This window comes from Fundulus heteroclitus, chromosome 11 (assembly GCF_011125445.2).
Source record: "Fundulus heteroclitus isolate FHET01 chromosome 11, MU-UCD_Fhet_4.1, whole genome shotgun sequence".
Classification (NCBI taxonomy): Eukaryota; Metazoa; Chordata; class Actinopteri; order Cyprinodontiformes; family Fundulidae; genus Fundulus; species Fundulus heteroclitus.
In genome coordinates, this window is record NC_046371.1 from 6,440,753 (window position 1) to 6,457,950 (window position 17,198).

The window sequence follows — 17,198 nt, forward strand, 5'->3', positions numbered from 1 at the left end:
AGTGGAGAGGAAAACTCCCCTTTAACAGGGAGGAGAACCTCCAGCAGAACCAGAACTAGGCTCAGTGTGAACGCTCATCTGCCTCGACCCACTGGGGCTTAGAGAAGACAGAGCAGAGACACAGAAAGCACAGAAGCTCACATTGACCCAGGAGTACTTTCTATGGTAGAGAAGACAGAGCAGAGACACAGAAAGCACAGAAGCTCACATTGATCCAGGAGTACTTTCTACGTTATCTGGTAATAAATGTCACATCTAACAGAACGCCAGACCAGGTGTACCTTCTATGAAGAGACAAAAGACAGAGAACAAAAAGTTAAAAGGTTGAAAAAACAACAAACAATGCAGATTGGAGAACAGTAGGAAAACTAAGCAGAGTGAGAGAAATAGACCCTGATTTCCTCCAGCAGCCTAAGCCTATAGCAGCATAACTATAGAGATAGCTCAGGGTAACCTAAGCCACTCTAACTAGAAGCTTTGTCAAAAAGGAAAGGTTAAAGCCTCGTCTTAAGGTGTTGTTTCCCCTCACAGGTACATATTAGTCGAGATTTCCCCCAACGACCTTTGTTTTCTGCATGATATTCCCTACTTTGGGGACATTCTGCCCTCTACCTTCTGTTTGAGCATCTCGTTTTCCTTCTCCAGCCCTCTCAGTCTTCCCTCCAGCTCCTTGATCTTAAAGGTGCCGGCGGAGTCGTTGCTTCGGGTGCTCGACAGCTGACTCTCCAGGGAGCGCTGGGTGGTGGTGACTTCCTTCAGAGACATCTGCACAAAGACGAGCAAAAAAATCCTCATAAATGATATCCTCTCCCTCTCTTTACGGGCAAATGTGGTTAATACTACACTCAGCAGAGTTACAGTTCAACTAAAAATAAAATAAAAACATTGCATAAGCATAAAACATGTTGTAGTTTGGTCACTGCATCATTCTTCACCCCAGCATGCCCAGAAGTCAGCTTTATCTATCCAAAGGTATATTTTCCTGATCTTATGGTTCGTTAAGATGCTACTTTAATAGTGGACCTCCCGTGTTGAATTCAATTCAGTTAAAAAATACTTTATTAAACCTATGGGGACGATCAAAGAGTTGCTGTAGATGCTGATGGATGTGGGCAGGAAGGATCTGCTGCACTGCAAAAAAGGAACCCAAAGTAAGTAAAGTTTCTTGAAATTTGTGTATTTTTCTTTGATTTGAGCAGGTAAACAAGACTATTTGCCAATGGAATATGATTTTGGCACTTAAAATAAGAACAAATCATCTCCATCATCTTATTTCAAGTGCAGGATATCTAATTATTTTATTTTAGGGATAAAAATACTCTTTCCATTGGCAAATGGTCTTATTTAGGTGTTCAAATCAAGGAAAAATACACCAATTTCAAGAAAATTTTACATACTTTTAGTTCCATTTTTGTAGTGTGGAGAATCCTCTGTCTGAAGACGTTCTGTTGGAGTTTGACACTCTGAGGATGCTCAGGGTCGCCGGTAATGTTCTTTGTTTTATTTTATTTTGTTTTATGAGAAGCACAATCATCTCCAGATGCCTTTCCGCCTCAGCACTGTGCTATCTTTTTAAAATTTGTCTGCAGCAACACCAAACAGTTTCAGACGGCACAAGTTGTTTCTCTGAGGTCAATGCTGACGTCTTCCTGCCTTGGGAAGGTTCGAAAACCAGTACGCTTCCCGAACAGAAAACCTGCTAATCAAGGCACCTGATTGGCTGCGTCTGGCTGATTGAAGGACGTAGATTTGGACTTTCTTTTCCCCACAAGCTAGCAATTCTTTAAAATCAAGAGCTGGTATGGATTACAGGATGTTTCATCATAATTACATCAAACATCAGAAGTGAAGAGGGCTACATAAATTACTTCAATTTTACAAATTTGAACTTACTGAAAAAGAAAAACTCAAAAGCAAACTCTCACATCTGGGAAGTTTTTAAGGAAGAGTCAAAGGACTTGACGGACAGACAGTACCTGCAGCTGCCTGTTGTTCTGTCGGAGGCCATCTAAGAGGTCGTCATACTGCTTAGCCTGCTCGTCTTTGAACTTCAGATCTCTTTCCAGAGACTCCTTCTCGCTCTCCAGGCGCTGTGAACACACACCGACAGCCGCGTCAGCACTTTTTCAGCAGGAAGGTGGAGAGCAAAGATATTGGCACAAACCTGCAGCCACACTAGTTCGTTTGTGTGTCTTGCTGTCATGAGCTAAACGAGACCTTTATGTCTGGCCTGAGGCCTGAACACCTGCACAGACGCCTCAAACACTGGCGCTAGCTTAGAACAGCTCACAGCAGAGGGGACGCAATGTTCTGACGGCAAACGAGCTACTGCAAAGTTGTTCTTATCCTTTAAGTAAAAGTGGACACAAAAGTTTAAGGTTATGAGTAAAAGCTTTTGTTGCTAAAAATGTATTACCCCAATAAGAATATCAAAAAGGAGAGAAAAAGAAGGAGAAAAATAAATTGGTTATAATCGTTTAGGAGGCTTTAGGCAAGTTTAATGTTTTTATTTCCAGTTTTAGTGTCAAAAAACTTGTAAAACAAAGAAACGATTTCAACACTGCAGTTTTAAAAACACCACCTTTAGGAGGTTTAACAGCATGGCAGCACCTCTTGTGGCTGCCTTTAGAATGATTTTCACTGATTTCTCTTGAAAACACCTTCGGAGATCAGCTAATTTCTTCCAACCAATGCATTCTGATTTCCAATGATTTGTAAATTGGAGATCATTAGGAATAAAACCTTGAATTTGCATCTACTTTTTGAGATTTGGATCGGTGTCATCCTCACTTAAGACAAGCAGAAAGATAAAGTTTAATTCCATAAAAGAAAAATACAATGAACAGCCCATACTGTATATAAATGTAATATTTAACGCTTTGCAAGTCAATCTTCAGTACCCTACAAGCCCTGAGTACGGTATGATTGTGCTTTATGATTAGCTTAATAATCCATTACATCTATACATCTTTGGGAATCTTTTACCCCCCACAAATTTTCAAATCTTTCCTGTTATTAGTCACCAGGAGCAGCATTCGCAGCAATTATCCTACCACACTTGTATTTTCGCCTTCTTTTCTTCCTCTACCTTCATGTTTGCCGCTAACAGCTGACTTCCGCGTTATCTGCGGGCCGATGTTCTCTGGAAGGAGCAATCACGGTTGCTCATCAGCCACCACAGACCTGATGCTCAAAGATCTGTTTACCCAGCCCCTCAGCGCCGCTCTGCAGAGCACAGCGCTTCAAATCTGCAGACTGAGGTGTCTCTGCACCGCTCAGCCGTGCAGCGAGGCTCGACCCTGTCTGCCGATGACGGCTCTTACCCGCATGTCCTCCGACATCTGCAGCAGCTCCTCTCTCAGGCTGCTGAAGGTGGAGAGCAGCAGACGCATGCTCATGTCTGCGGTGAAACGCGTCTGAAACAGAAGCAGAGGGAAGAATTAAGAACGGAGACGCTTCCTCCTCCGTCGTCCTGCCCTGACGGAGAGCGCGACGGCGACAGGAGTTTACTTTGGGACAGAAGAGTCCTTGAAAATAAGTTACGTCCATTAAATATGCATTACATGTAATGATATGACACGTAATGTTTGTGAAATAAAATGCATTGACAGCACTTTTCTGGTGATGATGGAGTTGCAGAGAACCCCACCATCAATGCCTCCGCTCACCAACCTCAACAACAATGTGTCTGATTTTTTTTTCCTGGCAAGGCCTTGGATCCGCAGTACCGGCAATCCTTTGATAATAATTGAATCACTCATTGAGCTGTACTGGACTCCGTTCCTTGTGTCTCACCTGCAGCAGGTAGCGCATCTGTTGTTTGGTCAGTTCTGTGGCTCCTTTGGGAATCAGAGACTCCACATCCGGTATTTCTCCCTGAACACATGCAATAATGGAAAAAAAAAAAAAATGGAGCAACGGAAGGTGACATATCTCAGCGCACATCTGCATTGCCTCATACAAACAGAAGACTGCGTCAGTATGGACAGGATCCCATCAGATAGGGTCTAGAAGGGTTTTATTGTTTAATATACCGGTAACTGTCTTCCGTTATCAATATAGCAGATGAAAAGGTATTTCATTTTCAGCTCTGTGTGTCTGAAAAGCTCAGTTCAGACTCGTCTCTCACCTTTAAGTCGCTGGAGAAGTGTTTCCTGTAAGACAGAGAGAAGACGAACAGTGAGCCAGGAGGCAGTGGAAAACAGACTTTTTCTCAGATGATATAAACACAGACGGCCATCTTAAACAGAGATTATTTCTGAAATCAAAGAAATTCAACTTAACGACAGCAGAGCTTTAAAGTAAAATTGGTAAACAAAACACCTTAGAAGCATGGTTATAGGGAAAGAATCAGATGTTCTTTGACCAAATTGGAACCGGATCTTCTTGAACATTTTCATTTCACGGGTTTTCAAACGTTTTGTTTTTCTTGTGATAATTTTTTCTTTTTTACTTAATCAGCTTGGAAACATTTTCAAAACTAGATTTTTCCTTCATTATTAGTAATGTGTACGGAAAAGAAATCCAGCAACATTATCTGCAGACGTCCAGCAAAGCTGTTAATGCAACAGCTAATTAGAGACACACAGAAGAATTTGGTTGGCGGTCAGTCAAAAAGATAAAATAAAAATTCCCCCCGCCCCCAACAACAACAATCCTCAGGGTGGAAGCTGTTCCCGAGGGAATGGGCTAAAAGTTAAAATTTTAAGTTTCATGGATGACTTTCAAAATAAAGAGTAGAGGAAGAACCGAAATGGAAGAAGGTATTTAAGACCAAGTTTTCTTTTTTTTAGTGTGTGTCACTGTTTAACCTGTGTGTCTCTGTGATGGACTGTCCAGAGTGGACCCTGCCTCTCACCCTGGAGATACATTTTCAGCTAATTGACTGCAACTTTACCCAAACACATCACAGCAAATCAAAACAAATAAAACCGAATAAGGTACCTAGATTGCCTGAACAGCGGACTACCTGCAAATGCTAGGTGACGGGAACAACTGAAACCGGCTGGACCAGGCTGCAGATAAAACTAATGCAGGCAAGCTGCCAAAGCCACAGTCTGTCTGAAGAGCAGCGACTATAGTTGTTTGTTAGGAGTCGGTCTAATTAGATGTCAGGAAAATGAAGCCATGACGTCAATGATATCATTTGATCTCCAAAAAGAATCAAACTCAGGATGAAAAGGCGTATCTTTATGGTTTCATGTGAAACATGTAGAGCGTGATGTTGCTGTTTTTTGTTGTTTTACAATTTAGAGTTGCTACGCATTTTCCATTTGGAAAGTCCAAACCGTCCAGAATCCATTTGAAACAGTGAATTTTCTGCTGATTTATTTTTAAGAATGCCAGTTCATTTAGGTTTACTTTGTAGTTTTTTCAGTGTTGGTATGTGTTTGAAAAGCTGGGGACAAAACCAATGTTGAGAAAATTATGAGATAAAACCTGAATGAATGGTGGGTTATCACTCCGTGACTCAAAAACTGAAACGTCATTAATAGAAATATGTGCGTTTATATGCATCTGAGTTTGGTTTTGGGTTGGTTTGGCACATTCGGAATAATTTGATCCTGACAAGCGTTTACATGCACATCGATCGGATTGTCAACCACCCTTCTCATTACAATTACAATTTCATTCCGATTGAGCTTAATCCGATCATCAAATTCCGATTGGCTTGTTTACATGATGCTTTTTTTTTTGCGATCGGCCTTTTATTACGATTACTTTTGTCCATGTAAACGTAGCTAATGTCATATTTTGGTCCGGATCTCAGGCTTGTTTTATGAATACCAGTTCAATTATTTTATTAAGTCAAGATCACATCCTATGCTAGTTTTACAGGGATGTCAGTTTAAAATGTTAATATCTCGAGATCAAATTTCAAGTTTGTTTCGATGTTATTGAAGATTAAAAGTTATATTATGTTTAGGTCATATCTTAAGCTTTAGAGTTGGACTAACATTTCAATTTCTTGAGATACATTTTCCAGTTTGTTTTTATCTCAAGCTTAAGATCTTAGGCCCCTTTTATAGCAATGAGTTTATTTTATTGTTTTATGTTCACTTCTAAATGTTGATTTTGGCATGGTAACTTTTTAAAACGATCTCAATCTTGTTTTGGGTAAAATAACATGGTCAAATTTGCTGAAATATTTTATGTTTGTCTTTTGATGACAGTTAAAATATAAGAAATCCCAGTTTTGCTGTGATCACTGCCGATATATCTTGTTATCTTGAGCTATCAAGGCCTGAACTCTTGATAATAGGTTGCTGTGTTTATTTTGTCCCAAAAATAATGATTGCCGCTGATAAAATAAATAAAACCACCTTTCATAGATCAATCCAACACTGTTAGTCTACAGATTATCCAAAACCATGACAGTGATGCTGAGGGAAGAACCTGAGTGTCTCGAATGTGATTTACTGTTAAAACAGACTTCAGTTTGTGCATTGATTGTGTTTTCCTGCCCAGGAAAATGATGCAAATATATATTTTGTCAACATATTCCTAATCCATCCACACCACTAGGAGCATGCACTTACTGTCCCCGGATCTTGGAGACGTTTTCAAAGATGTAGGAGTGGATATCGCAGTTCTTCCTGTAGACATCCGCCAGCAGTTCGCCAAAGAACCGCGTGTCCAGCTTTGTTGGCTCCGGAACCTCCCTCTGCTCCGACACGGAGATTCTCTGCCTCACCGTTCGGGGCTTCTGCTGAAAGACGTTGACAATCTCCACTTCTTCAATCTCCACTGTTCCAAGACCAGGCTGCTCCTCCTCCTCCTCCTCCTCCTCCTCCTCCTCCTCCTCCTCTTCCTCCTGCTGGAAAACACACAAAACTTTGATCGACACTCGAACAACATGTATGCAATGCAGAGAATAAAAGTTGCTATGTGTCATCCCTCTGCCGTGGTTTGGAAGAAGGCAATCGGCAGCTCTCAGATCCAATAAAGTTAGTAAGGACTTTCAGGAGCAGCCTTGAAACCGTAAAAGTCTACCATGAAGTGGAAATCGCTGGTGTTTAACGTCACTGCTGACTAAGGTAGAGACCCGGGGGGGGGGGGGGGTCTCTCTACCTCTCTCTTGAGCTTTTCAGCAAAAAAAAAGACAAGATGTATGTTTGGAGGATTCGAGTTGAGACACTTTCCCAACTGTCAAGCATAGTGGTGGTGCCGTCATGCAGTGTGGAAGATTACTTAAAAGTTATAGTGGATCTTTTACAGCTTTGAGTTCTGGGTTTATCACTTTATCTGCTGGTTGTCCCACATGTCAATCATTATGATGCGCTCACATAGCACCAGTGCGCATGCTCTTCCCTTGTTAGTTTCCGCTTGCTGGCTGCGCACTTCTAGTGTTTACGTAGCCAGTTAGCTTAGCAGTTAGCTTAGCTGTTAGCTTAGCAGTTAGCTTCTGTGTTAGCCGTTTATTGTTGCTCTGCTGCTCTCACCGTATACTTTGAAAAATGGCTGAAAGTCGAAAGAGGTAAACCGCATACAGGTTTATGAGAGGAAGAGAAAGGCATCAGAAGAAATAAAGATGACCAGAGTGGATTTGGGAGTTGGGCGTTTCTTACCTACATTTCCACAAAAATCGTCCGCTCTGCCTTTATTACTTAGTAATGCAAAGGGTATAATAATTAAAAAGCACACCAGCCATTCTGGGCAAGCTAAATATTTATGGTGGTGTACATTGCACAAAGTGGATGGAATAATGACGGACCACATCCAAATTCTTTAACTTCCACTACAATTAATCATTAGATTGCTGAAACCACTGAGCTATATTATACACTGGAGTGCTAATCACCGTTTGTTTGAACGAGTCGCTTTGAAGCCACCAGCCGCCATATTGGTACTCCCTATTTTCCTCCAGTAACTAAGGAATATGTGCGCTACAGCATCGAATAACGAGGATTTTCTCATGTTCAGGGGGGGGCTTTAAACTTTTAAAATCTCAAATGCCATATACTTTTATGTTATGTTCTAAAACTATCACGTAATAAGAAAGTCATGTGCTGAAATATTTTGCATTTTAATAATTTAAATATATGTATTTAACATTTTTAAATATATAAATAACAATATACAAAAACATATATTTACATATGTGTATACGTATATATACATACATACATAAACACATACTTATATAGACATATATATATATATATTTAATATGAATAACATGTAAAATATTTCAGCATCTAATTTCCTAGTAGTTGATAGTGTTAGTACATCCACTGACTGTAGAATTACCTGTGAAACGTTTTCACACAGCCAGAAAACTGCTTGTTGTTGCAACCAAATCCTATGAGATTCTGTGAGAGTAGGGAGTAGCAAGATGGCGGCCAGTGATTTCAGTTTTTCGGCAAAATCAGCACTCCAGTGTATTATATAGCTCAGTGGCTGAAACTTGAACCCGATTGGGTTTACCAAAAGAACCCTGACCCCTAAAACACCCATTAAAACACACACTGACCTCAGGTGTATTATAAATGTATGGACAATGCTTAAAAGCCCTTTACTTTCAGGAAAACTATCCAATTTAAATGAAGCCTACCAGTTCTGCCAGGTAGAGAGGTCAAATATGCCTCCAGAATTATACCAGGACCTTATTAATGACTAAATAATAAAACAAAGAAGTATGTTTCTCTGCAACTTGCTAAGGTACTTCTGACCACATATTACAGCTGAGTTTATGTTCGAGCCTGCATGTAGTATAAAACTTTGGCAAAGTAAAAGAACAGTTCAAATGCGTAATTAAAAGAACAAACTATTATGCATTTATGACAATGATGGCTGTGTGTAAACTTGGGACTGGAAATGTAAAACCCAAACCCCATATTTAAGTTGCTTCATTCATACCTGCTCTTCTGGACTGCCCACGACAGTCAGAGTCCAGCTGCAGACATTGCTTCTACGTTTTTACTGGAGCAACACTAAGCAGCCACTAATCTGTAGTCACAACTAGCAGTCTGCATTCCTGGTCATCCCCCAAGCTGCTGCATTTCAGAGGTTGAGGTCAAAGCTCTGGGCATACTAATTTAGTTCTTGCAAAGAAGTTACTCAGTGAAAGTCAGAGCAGGCGGAGAAATATCTCTGGAAGATAAGCCAAGAAGAAAATGGTTGCTGGGGGAGACTGAAAAACAAAATCTGTAAGACTGGTACAGATCCAGACCAGCTTCTGTAAAAAAAAAAAAAAAAAAAAAAAAAAAAAAAAAAATGGCATCCTCTAAGTTTTCTAGTGATTCATGGACTTGGCTTGTAAACAGAGGCACTGTCATGATGTAATTGTAAAGGGCTTTTCCAAAACTAGCAAAGTAAAACTGGAAGCAAAATACACGGGAAGTAACTTAAGTGGAATGAAAAGAACCCAAATTGCACAAAAATAAATAGCAGCCGATGCTTCCATGTAAATATAAATGTCAGCGTTTTATGGCGTAACCCTGAGTCCAGCCAATGGCCACAGCCTACATTCCTAATGACAACTGAAACAAGAGCAAAACAGGCTCCAGCTCCTGTTTAACATGTAGCAACAGAGCTGAGCCAAACGGTCAGCTTATCTAATGCTGCATGAGCTGAGCTCATAGCTGGAAGCCCTTCCCACTAAAAGCACAATGACTTTGTGAAAACACAGACTGTGACTTTCTAAACTGGTGGTTTTTATAACTCTTAAGATTCTTTCAACAACTTGTGATGCACTTGGAGTGAATTTTAAAAGTCCTGAATAATGATCTTTTTTTTTTTCCCTGTGTTTTTGGACAGATAAGAGTCAGTTAACCAACGTTAGGGTATACAATAAAACCATGTTGCCAGATTTGTGTACAGGAGAGAAAAACAAGTAAAAAAAAAAAAAAAAAAAAAGTAGAAAACACACACGGAAATATCAGCTACGTTGCTGCAACTGGGTGTGTCAAATTGTTTAAAAATGTCAGCAAGAAGGTTCTGTAGGAAGCACCAGTTACGACTGGTAGTGACGGTCTAGATTAATTCACGGAATTATGTTTTTTTTTTATGCGCCGTGGTTTGAAATTATTGCTTACATTCCCCACTTTTCCACCAGCAGAACAATATATAAAGCGTTATGTCACTTTTAGACCTTCCTACGACAGAGAATGCAAATCTCGGGAGGCATGCAGTTTTTGGCACACCAGCAGCAGCGCAAACCATGTGACAAAAAAAAAAAAAGACTTCAAAACAGCAACCCTTCTGTATCTGTCCTAAATTCATAAAACTACTTCTGGGTCACCTAATAGCCCAAAACAAAATGGGGAAAAAATTTATTTATACACTCGTTATCGGTTTTGTATCTGTTCCAAGTTTTTATTTGAAAGGAAAATGAGAAATTAAAAGAAGGAACTGCTCTCCATGTATTTTTTAACAAACTGCAAAACAAAACAAATTTTTTTTTGTTTTTTCATTGTTAGTTTTAATTAATTTAATTAATTAATTTGTTTTTAAAGATAAATGAAAGACACTTGGATTAATTTGGATGGAATTTGACATTTTGGTCTCTCGGTATGTCTTTATCTAAAATAATAAAGCTTGAATTGCCTAAAAGCCCCTCACTAACCAGGGCTGCTAACCATTGGGGGAATATTAGAGTGAGACTACAAGGGTGGGGGTTGAAAATAAAAAGGTAGACATTTTTATTTAAGAAACAAGAAAAAAAATCATTTTTGATCATGATTTCCATTTGTTTTTAAAGCCGTCAGTTTAATGCGGTCAAGTTTAAGAGCCTAATGTCAAGTAGTGTATCGGTGATGCAGTTTCTCTAACCGCCGTTATTTGGATAGAAATCGGACAGAAAATGGACAGAAAAAGAAGGAGAATAAGAGTTAAAAAGAGCTTGAGTCTCTTAATTTTTCTTCAGCTTTAACTCATAAGTCTGATTTAAGTTTGTCATCAGACTATTATAAAACAACAGAGCATCTTTAGTCAGAGGTTTCGTCACAGAAATGCTGTAAGACAGAGAGCTACAGAGAAACTAAAGAGCATCCTCAGGTAGCCATTAAACAATATGGGAAATACAAAATAACTCTGAGGAAAACAATCAACAGGGAGCTAAACCTGCAAGATGCATGGAGGTGGATCTAACAAAGGTTTACTGCAAGCGAACCAGAAGGGGGGAGCAATAAACAGGCTAGTCTGGCTAAATGACAAAGATCATGGTCTGAGGCATGAAGAAAGGCACAGACACTATTCGTCTAAGTTTCCAAATACTGGATCTACTTCATGCAACAAACGTTACACTTTTTGAATTCATTTTACGATGAATTGTCGGGCCTTACTAAACATCCAAACTGGCCGAATTGGTTCAACAGGATTCCACAGGAGCTCGGTGGAAGATGACCTGTCGGAAGAGGAATTTTACACACCACTGAGCCCAGCAGTGAGCAAATACCAAGACAGGCTCCCGCTGAACACCAAGGCATCTTTTCAATGTAGATAAACTTGCTAATATCAGCCTTGTACAGATGAATTTATTGCAGATGAATGCATCTCATTGCAGCAAAATGGGAGTGGTGGCCTAGGGGTTAGGGAGCCGAGTATTCGCATACAGGAGAGGCTGCAAAGGTTGATGGTTCAAAACTCACAGTGTTGGCCGCACATTGCTCCCTAAGGCAGCGGCCCTCAAACTGGGGTTACCAGACCCCCGGGGGTCCGCGAACCACGTGTTGGGGGTCCGTGAAACGCATATTGTCGGGCCTGAGGAGTCACTGCTGAGGATGCGTCTGGTTGAGCTAAGTAACACAAATATTTAACCACTTCATCAAGTAAGGTAAAAGCCAAATCAGCTAAAATTACATACAGAATGAGGATCTTATCTCCACCAAATCTCTATTATTAGGTGTATTTATATATATTTTTAAAAACATACCTAATTCCTGATGTATTTAACAGCACAAAAAACTATTTAAAAATACTACCAGCATTAGGAATCTAAAGGGGTTCTTGGAAAAATTTTACCGCTGCTAAGGGGTCCCTGGCCAGAAAGGTTTGAGAGCCCCTGCCATAAAAGGGTGGGTTAAACGCAGATATAATTTCTCCCTCTGTGGGACCATAAAGGGAAATACTCATTTATTTATTCAGCTAGAAAATCAGTTGCTGCTAAACTGGAAATCCAGAGTTTGGGAGATAAACTGCAGCGGTGCTGGGTTTTTAAAGAGTCACGTTGTGCACTGTTTGCATCGTTCATGGTTAAGACAGGACAAAAATAACAACAGTCTAGGATTTTCCACACAAGTCAGGAACAACCCACTCAGCCAGGTGGCTAAAATACCCGAGTGATTACATGTTTTGTTTCAACACTGAAGACAAACAAGCCGTCTCTCAGCTATACATCATCTAAAAGCCTTAAAACACAATCGTCTATTGTTGCAGCTAATCTCACACATAAACCTAAACTTTAATTTGAGTGCATTTAATAAGTATAGAAGAACAGCCATGTCAAGATCTAATTTCTTTTCCTGAAAACACCATGACAGTGGAGCTGAAACACAAGGCCAAATCAACACAAGTGGTTCACAAATCAACAATGTTCTTTGCTGTGTCAGTCCCTGGGATCTGAATCCTATAAAAAAAGAAAACTGCAGGGTGAACTGCAGAACAGTGGCTCTTTGAAGTAGATAAGCTTAGGTCAGGGGGCACCAAGTAGCCCCTGAGGACCACAAGTGCCCATGAGCCTGTTTTTAAAAAAAGGAAAAGATTTAAAAAAAAAACACAATCCTTTAAAGGTCAACACTCCCAAACTTTATGTTATTCTGTTCCTCTTTCTGTTAATTCACACCTGCATTTATATAGATTTAAAAACAACAATATCTATAAACATACATGAAAAATGTGTCCATTTTCATAAAGTTAAGGTGAACTCTGACTCTTCTAGTTTAAATGTCAGTACTGGTAGCCCTTCGTATAACAACAGCAATGGATTACGCTCAGTTTCAAGAAGGTTGGTGACCAACCTGGTCTAGAGACAACATCCAAAGTCAAATTATGATGCCAAGATGGCAGCTATTCAGTAGATACTTATTGTGATGAACTGGAGGACTTTCCATTGAGTACTTATTATTTGTTTTTTTTTGCATTTCTCTGTTCTACATTTATAATTAAATAGCTGTTAATGCAAAAGATAAAAAAAAAAAAAAGTAGGACCAGTGGCAAACCTCATTCCTTCATTTTAAACAGCAGTTCTTCCCCGCTATTAATCCTAACTATGGGAGACTCGATGAGGCGGCACACTTGTAAGAAGCGTTCCCACCTTTTGAATTCCCGTGTCCTACAACAACATTCAAACAAAAACACGGTCGTTGGCACTCCCCGCCTGGCTCTGGCCATCCAATCAGAGCACACCAGATGCTTTCAAAACAATCATGGTGAAAGATTTGCATATTACCAACAAATATGCAGTTAAGCTTTAACCTCATGGTTACCTTTAAAAGTTTACTCAATTGCCCGTTCATGGTGCAAACCAAAAACCACATCACAAGTTTTCATTAGAGTTTAATGTAAATAATTGCCCATATTTAAAAGATATTAAAACACACAGAAAGTTCCACACCCGGGAAGGTATCTCTATCAAGCTATCAAAACAGAATCTAGTCCAAGTGTTTGAACAAGTGCTTGGCACCAACGGGGTAACTCCGGTGACACACAGCTTTGGTATTCGCCAGCTTAAGAAGTCTTGACTCTGGCTGGCTGCAGGGAACGTGGTATGAAAGCCGCAGGCTGGTTTACAATCCAGCAGAGCTCAAAGGTCACAGATTTAAAAACGAATGCCTCTGTCGTGCCTTTGAAGAAAACAAAAAACGGCAGAGTTGTAAAAAACAAATAAAAAAATAACAAAGCCTGTTTAAATGGATGAGCAGTGTACACAGAGGTGGGTACCTGTCACACTGACATGCCTGTCACACTCAGAGAAAAAAGGAGAGTGGAATCATTAAGGGACACAAACCATTCTGCACACAAAACAGCTCTAGGGTGAGCGCTTGTTACCCAACCAGACAAACCAGTAGGTGTCAACTCTGACAATACACAGTGTACGTTTGTGTCTTTTACGTTTATTCCAACTTTAAAAAGGTCAATAACTTCAAAAACAAAAACTCTGAAATGAAAACGTTCATAATTTCCAGATTGTACCGCGTTTATCAGAGACTACGTCCTAAATCGAGGAGCGGAGAAGTTTAAATGGCCTGCTCATAATCCTAACCTAACCTCAGCTCCACTGAACACAAGTTATTTTGCTTGGGAATTCAGTTTTTGCCTGAGTGACAAGGACAACACTGGGTTGACTTGCAACAAGCGCTGGTTGCAGAATGTGACGCTGTCCCACAGCGCTGTGTGACCAAGCTGGTGACCAGCATGTCCAGAAGGAGCAGCCGTACAGACTGCACACAGATGAACCACACACTCCTGACAATCTGAATCGGAATTGCCAGTGTCTCCTAACTTTAATCATGTAGTCCGATAACCAGCAGCAGACAAGAGTCAACAGCAGAATTGGCTGTTGGTCACCGGATGAGAGGCCTGGGCAGGTCGTCGATGATCACAACCCACAGATTTAAATAAATAATAATTGTACTTTATTGATCTCACAATGGAGAAATTCACTTCTGCATCTTAACCCAGGGGAGCGGTGGGCTGCCATTTGCGGCGCCCGGGGAGCAATCTGGGGTTAAGGGTCTTGCTCAGGGACCCAGAGTGCCGGCACTGGGGATCGAACCGGGTACTTGCATCCTTCTCTGAGTGCAAGCGCGCTGCTCTAACCACTCGGCCATGAACCCCCCCAATTTATGCTGCTGCTCAACCCACAAATGCATTTTCCTCACAATCATGGCAGTGTTAAATTGAGATGGACAAGTTTTCCAACAGAATAAGATTAATCTATTATTCCGCAAGCAGATTTTACAATTCTCCTTTTTTCAGATGTAAATAATTAAATTCTATTCCAAATATGCCACACCGACGAGTCAAAAACCTAAAATAAATAAATAAATAATAAAAAAATAAATAAATAAAAAGGCAGCTTGGGACTCATTCAAGCTTTTCACAACACATTAGCTTATACAGTGCAAGTCAACATGGGTCAAAGTGTGACTGTTTATGCTGTGATAGGAATAAACACATTTTAAACACATCTCAACAGGCAGATCCATCCATCAGATTCTAATGTTATCAACAGGTAGAAGCTTTAGAAATATAAGTGTGCCCATGTGGTCGGGGTGAAGAATAGTGCATGTTGGATATTTACAGGAAGTCCTGCTGCTGGAAACAGTAATTTTACAGAAATATTTGCTGATTCCTCCGTTTTTCACCAGTTCAGTGATTCAAAGTGAAGAGATGTTTTAAAAGAGAAGGTGTACCTGACCAATGATTAATTTATTTTTCTACGATAACTATTCCAGCAGACATGGGTTGGGTTTTGGTTCCATTTTAGAGTTAGTTTTGTGGGAAGTCTTTGATCAATTTCAATATTTTGCAGTAATTTTGAACTCGGCTTTTTGGGGTCAAAGACTTTTTTTTCCCCCAGAGGACGTTTTATACCGACTAAGCAAGAATTCATACTAAACGCGAAGACAATTCATCCTTTTTTCTTCAACATATGATTTAATGAACATGCCCTAACCCTTTAATGGATTCCATAAGTAGCCAATATCCATGTAAAATATCAATAGTCGCTTCCTCAAAAATCATTTCAATATATTTTTTTTTCTTTCCAGATCATGAAAAAAAAAAAAACTCAGACTCTTTTTCCTCAGTCTGTGGAACGGGGGCCGTGGGGTGTGATTCTGACTCCCAGGACTTTGTGTGACCAAGTAACACTAGAGGTTGTTATTCAAGAGAAGAGGAGTCGTCTTTCCACACAAGCTCTTTGTTCGAGTCCCTGTGAGCTGCTTTGTGCCGGAGTACTGTAAAATATCTCCTGCTCAAAGAGACTGTTTCAGTTACGGTGCTCTAATGTGTTCCTCCACGCTTTTTGTTACATCAAATTCACTTTTTTTCTACATGTTGCTATAGTTTAACATAGAGACATTTCTACCTGCTCTAGCTTTAACCGTTTTTCTGTCAAAATACAATAGAAATAAGATGAAGACTAAGCACAAATAAAAGGAAAATAAAAACTGAAGTTTTGATAAAACCTTTTTGGAGGTCAGAAAAAGTTAAAGTCACCCATCAGCAGGTGGGCTTGTCTGTGCTGTAAAACCCATCTTTCCAGGAATTACACAGGTGTGACTGCATGCTGCTGCCTCAGGCATGCAGCCTGCATCCGAGCAGCTGCATGGAGAAGCTATGCAGTCATCTGAGCAACAGATGTGACCTTTTGACTTGAATAGCTCATTTTTAAAACATTTATTCAGTCAAACTCTAATTTTATACAGCATAGTTTCAGATTTATTGCTCCTCAAAGGCTTTGTTTTAAACTGAAAGCTTTCCAAACTGCATCCGGCTTCATATCTGGATTTTTTGCTAGAGTAGGAACTTATTACTGAGGGAAAAGAACCAAATATTTGCCATGGCATTAAATGCAGTCAGAGGAAAGTCCCATGGTGCAAGAAGAGTCTAGAAAGGAAACCATTTTCTACGATGGCAACCTCGACAGCACAGTAAGGTGGCTACTTTTGAACTGAACTGAACATTTTCACCAAACTTGGGCTGTTTAACCATTTTTTGAAGAATCAAGTTTGTGTGTTATGGGACACGTTCATTAGGAAATCCTTGCAGTATTTTGGACATCTTAAAGTTTAGTGAACGGTCTAAGTACTCCTCACAGACAGATGCTAGGCTAACCTCGCTAAGCACAACAACTGAGCCAGTTGAGCTCCTTACCCACGAGATGCATGGGAAAGTTTAAAGTGTCAAGTAATAATTCTTGACACTTTAGTAATAACTCTTCAGATTTTAATTCTGAAGAGTAAAATCCAGTTTCACTGCAGAGCTGTGTAACACAGGCTGCTCAGTCTCCATTACACACATACACACACAGTTTGACGACTCTTCTGATCACGACAGCGATAATTAATGAGCAACTTTAACAGAAAAGGGCACTTAGGGCCAATACTTTTTTGAAACTTATTTTTAAATTGAATATCATGTGATGTGAGGCATATTGCATTTTCAAGTGTGCTAAAAATTGACAAGAAGTGAGAAAGTTTTAATTTATGAAGTATAAATATTTTGCATTTCCAGTTGATGATCTGTAAACT

The 17,198-nt window shown here is 39.9% G+C and overlaps 1 protein-coding gene across 4 annotated transcripts in view; it reads right to left on the minus strand.

Annotated features, from left to right (window-relative positions):
* The window catches only part of pof1b (POF1B actin binding protein), a 47,784-nt gene that overhangs the window by 11,379 nt on the left and 19,207 nt on the right, over nucleotides 1-17,198 (minus strand). For 2 of the 4 annotated variants that reach the window (XM_036142789.1, XM_021319640.2), the window contains exons 3-8: nucleotides 6,540-6,817; nucleotides 4,130-4,154; nucleotides 3,796-3,876; nucleotides 3,324-3,416; nucleotides 1,977-2,090; nucleotides 613-765 (exon numbers count right to left, since the gene is read on the minus strand). In XM_036142789.1, coding sequence (XP_035998682.1) covers nucleotides 613-765; nucleotides 1,977-2,090; nucleotides 3,324-3,416; nucleotides 3,796-3,876; nucleotides 4,130-4,154; nucleotides 6,540-6,817 — 744 coding nt within the window. The remainder of the gene's footprint in view (nucleotides 1-612; nucleotides 766-1,976; nucleotides 2,091-3,323; nucleotides 3,417-3,795; nucleotides 3,877-4,129; nucleotides 4,155-6,539; nucleotides 6,818-17,198) is intronic. The other 2 variants (XM_036142788.1, XM_021319641.2) reach the window with 2 other exon arrangements.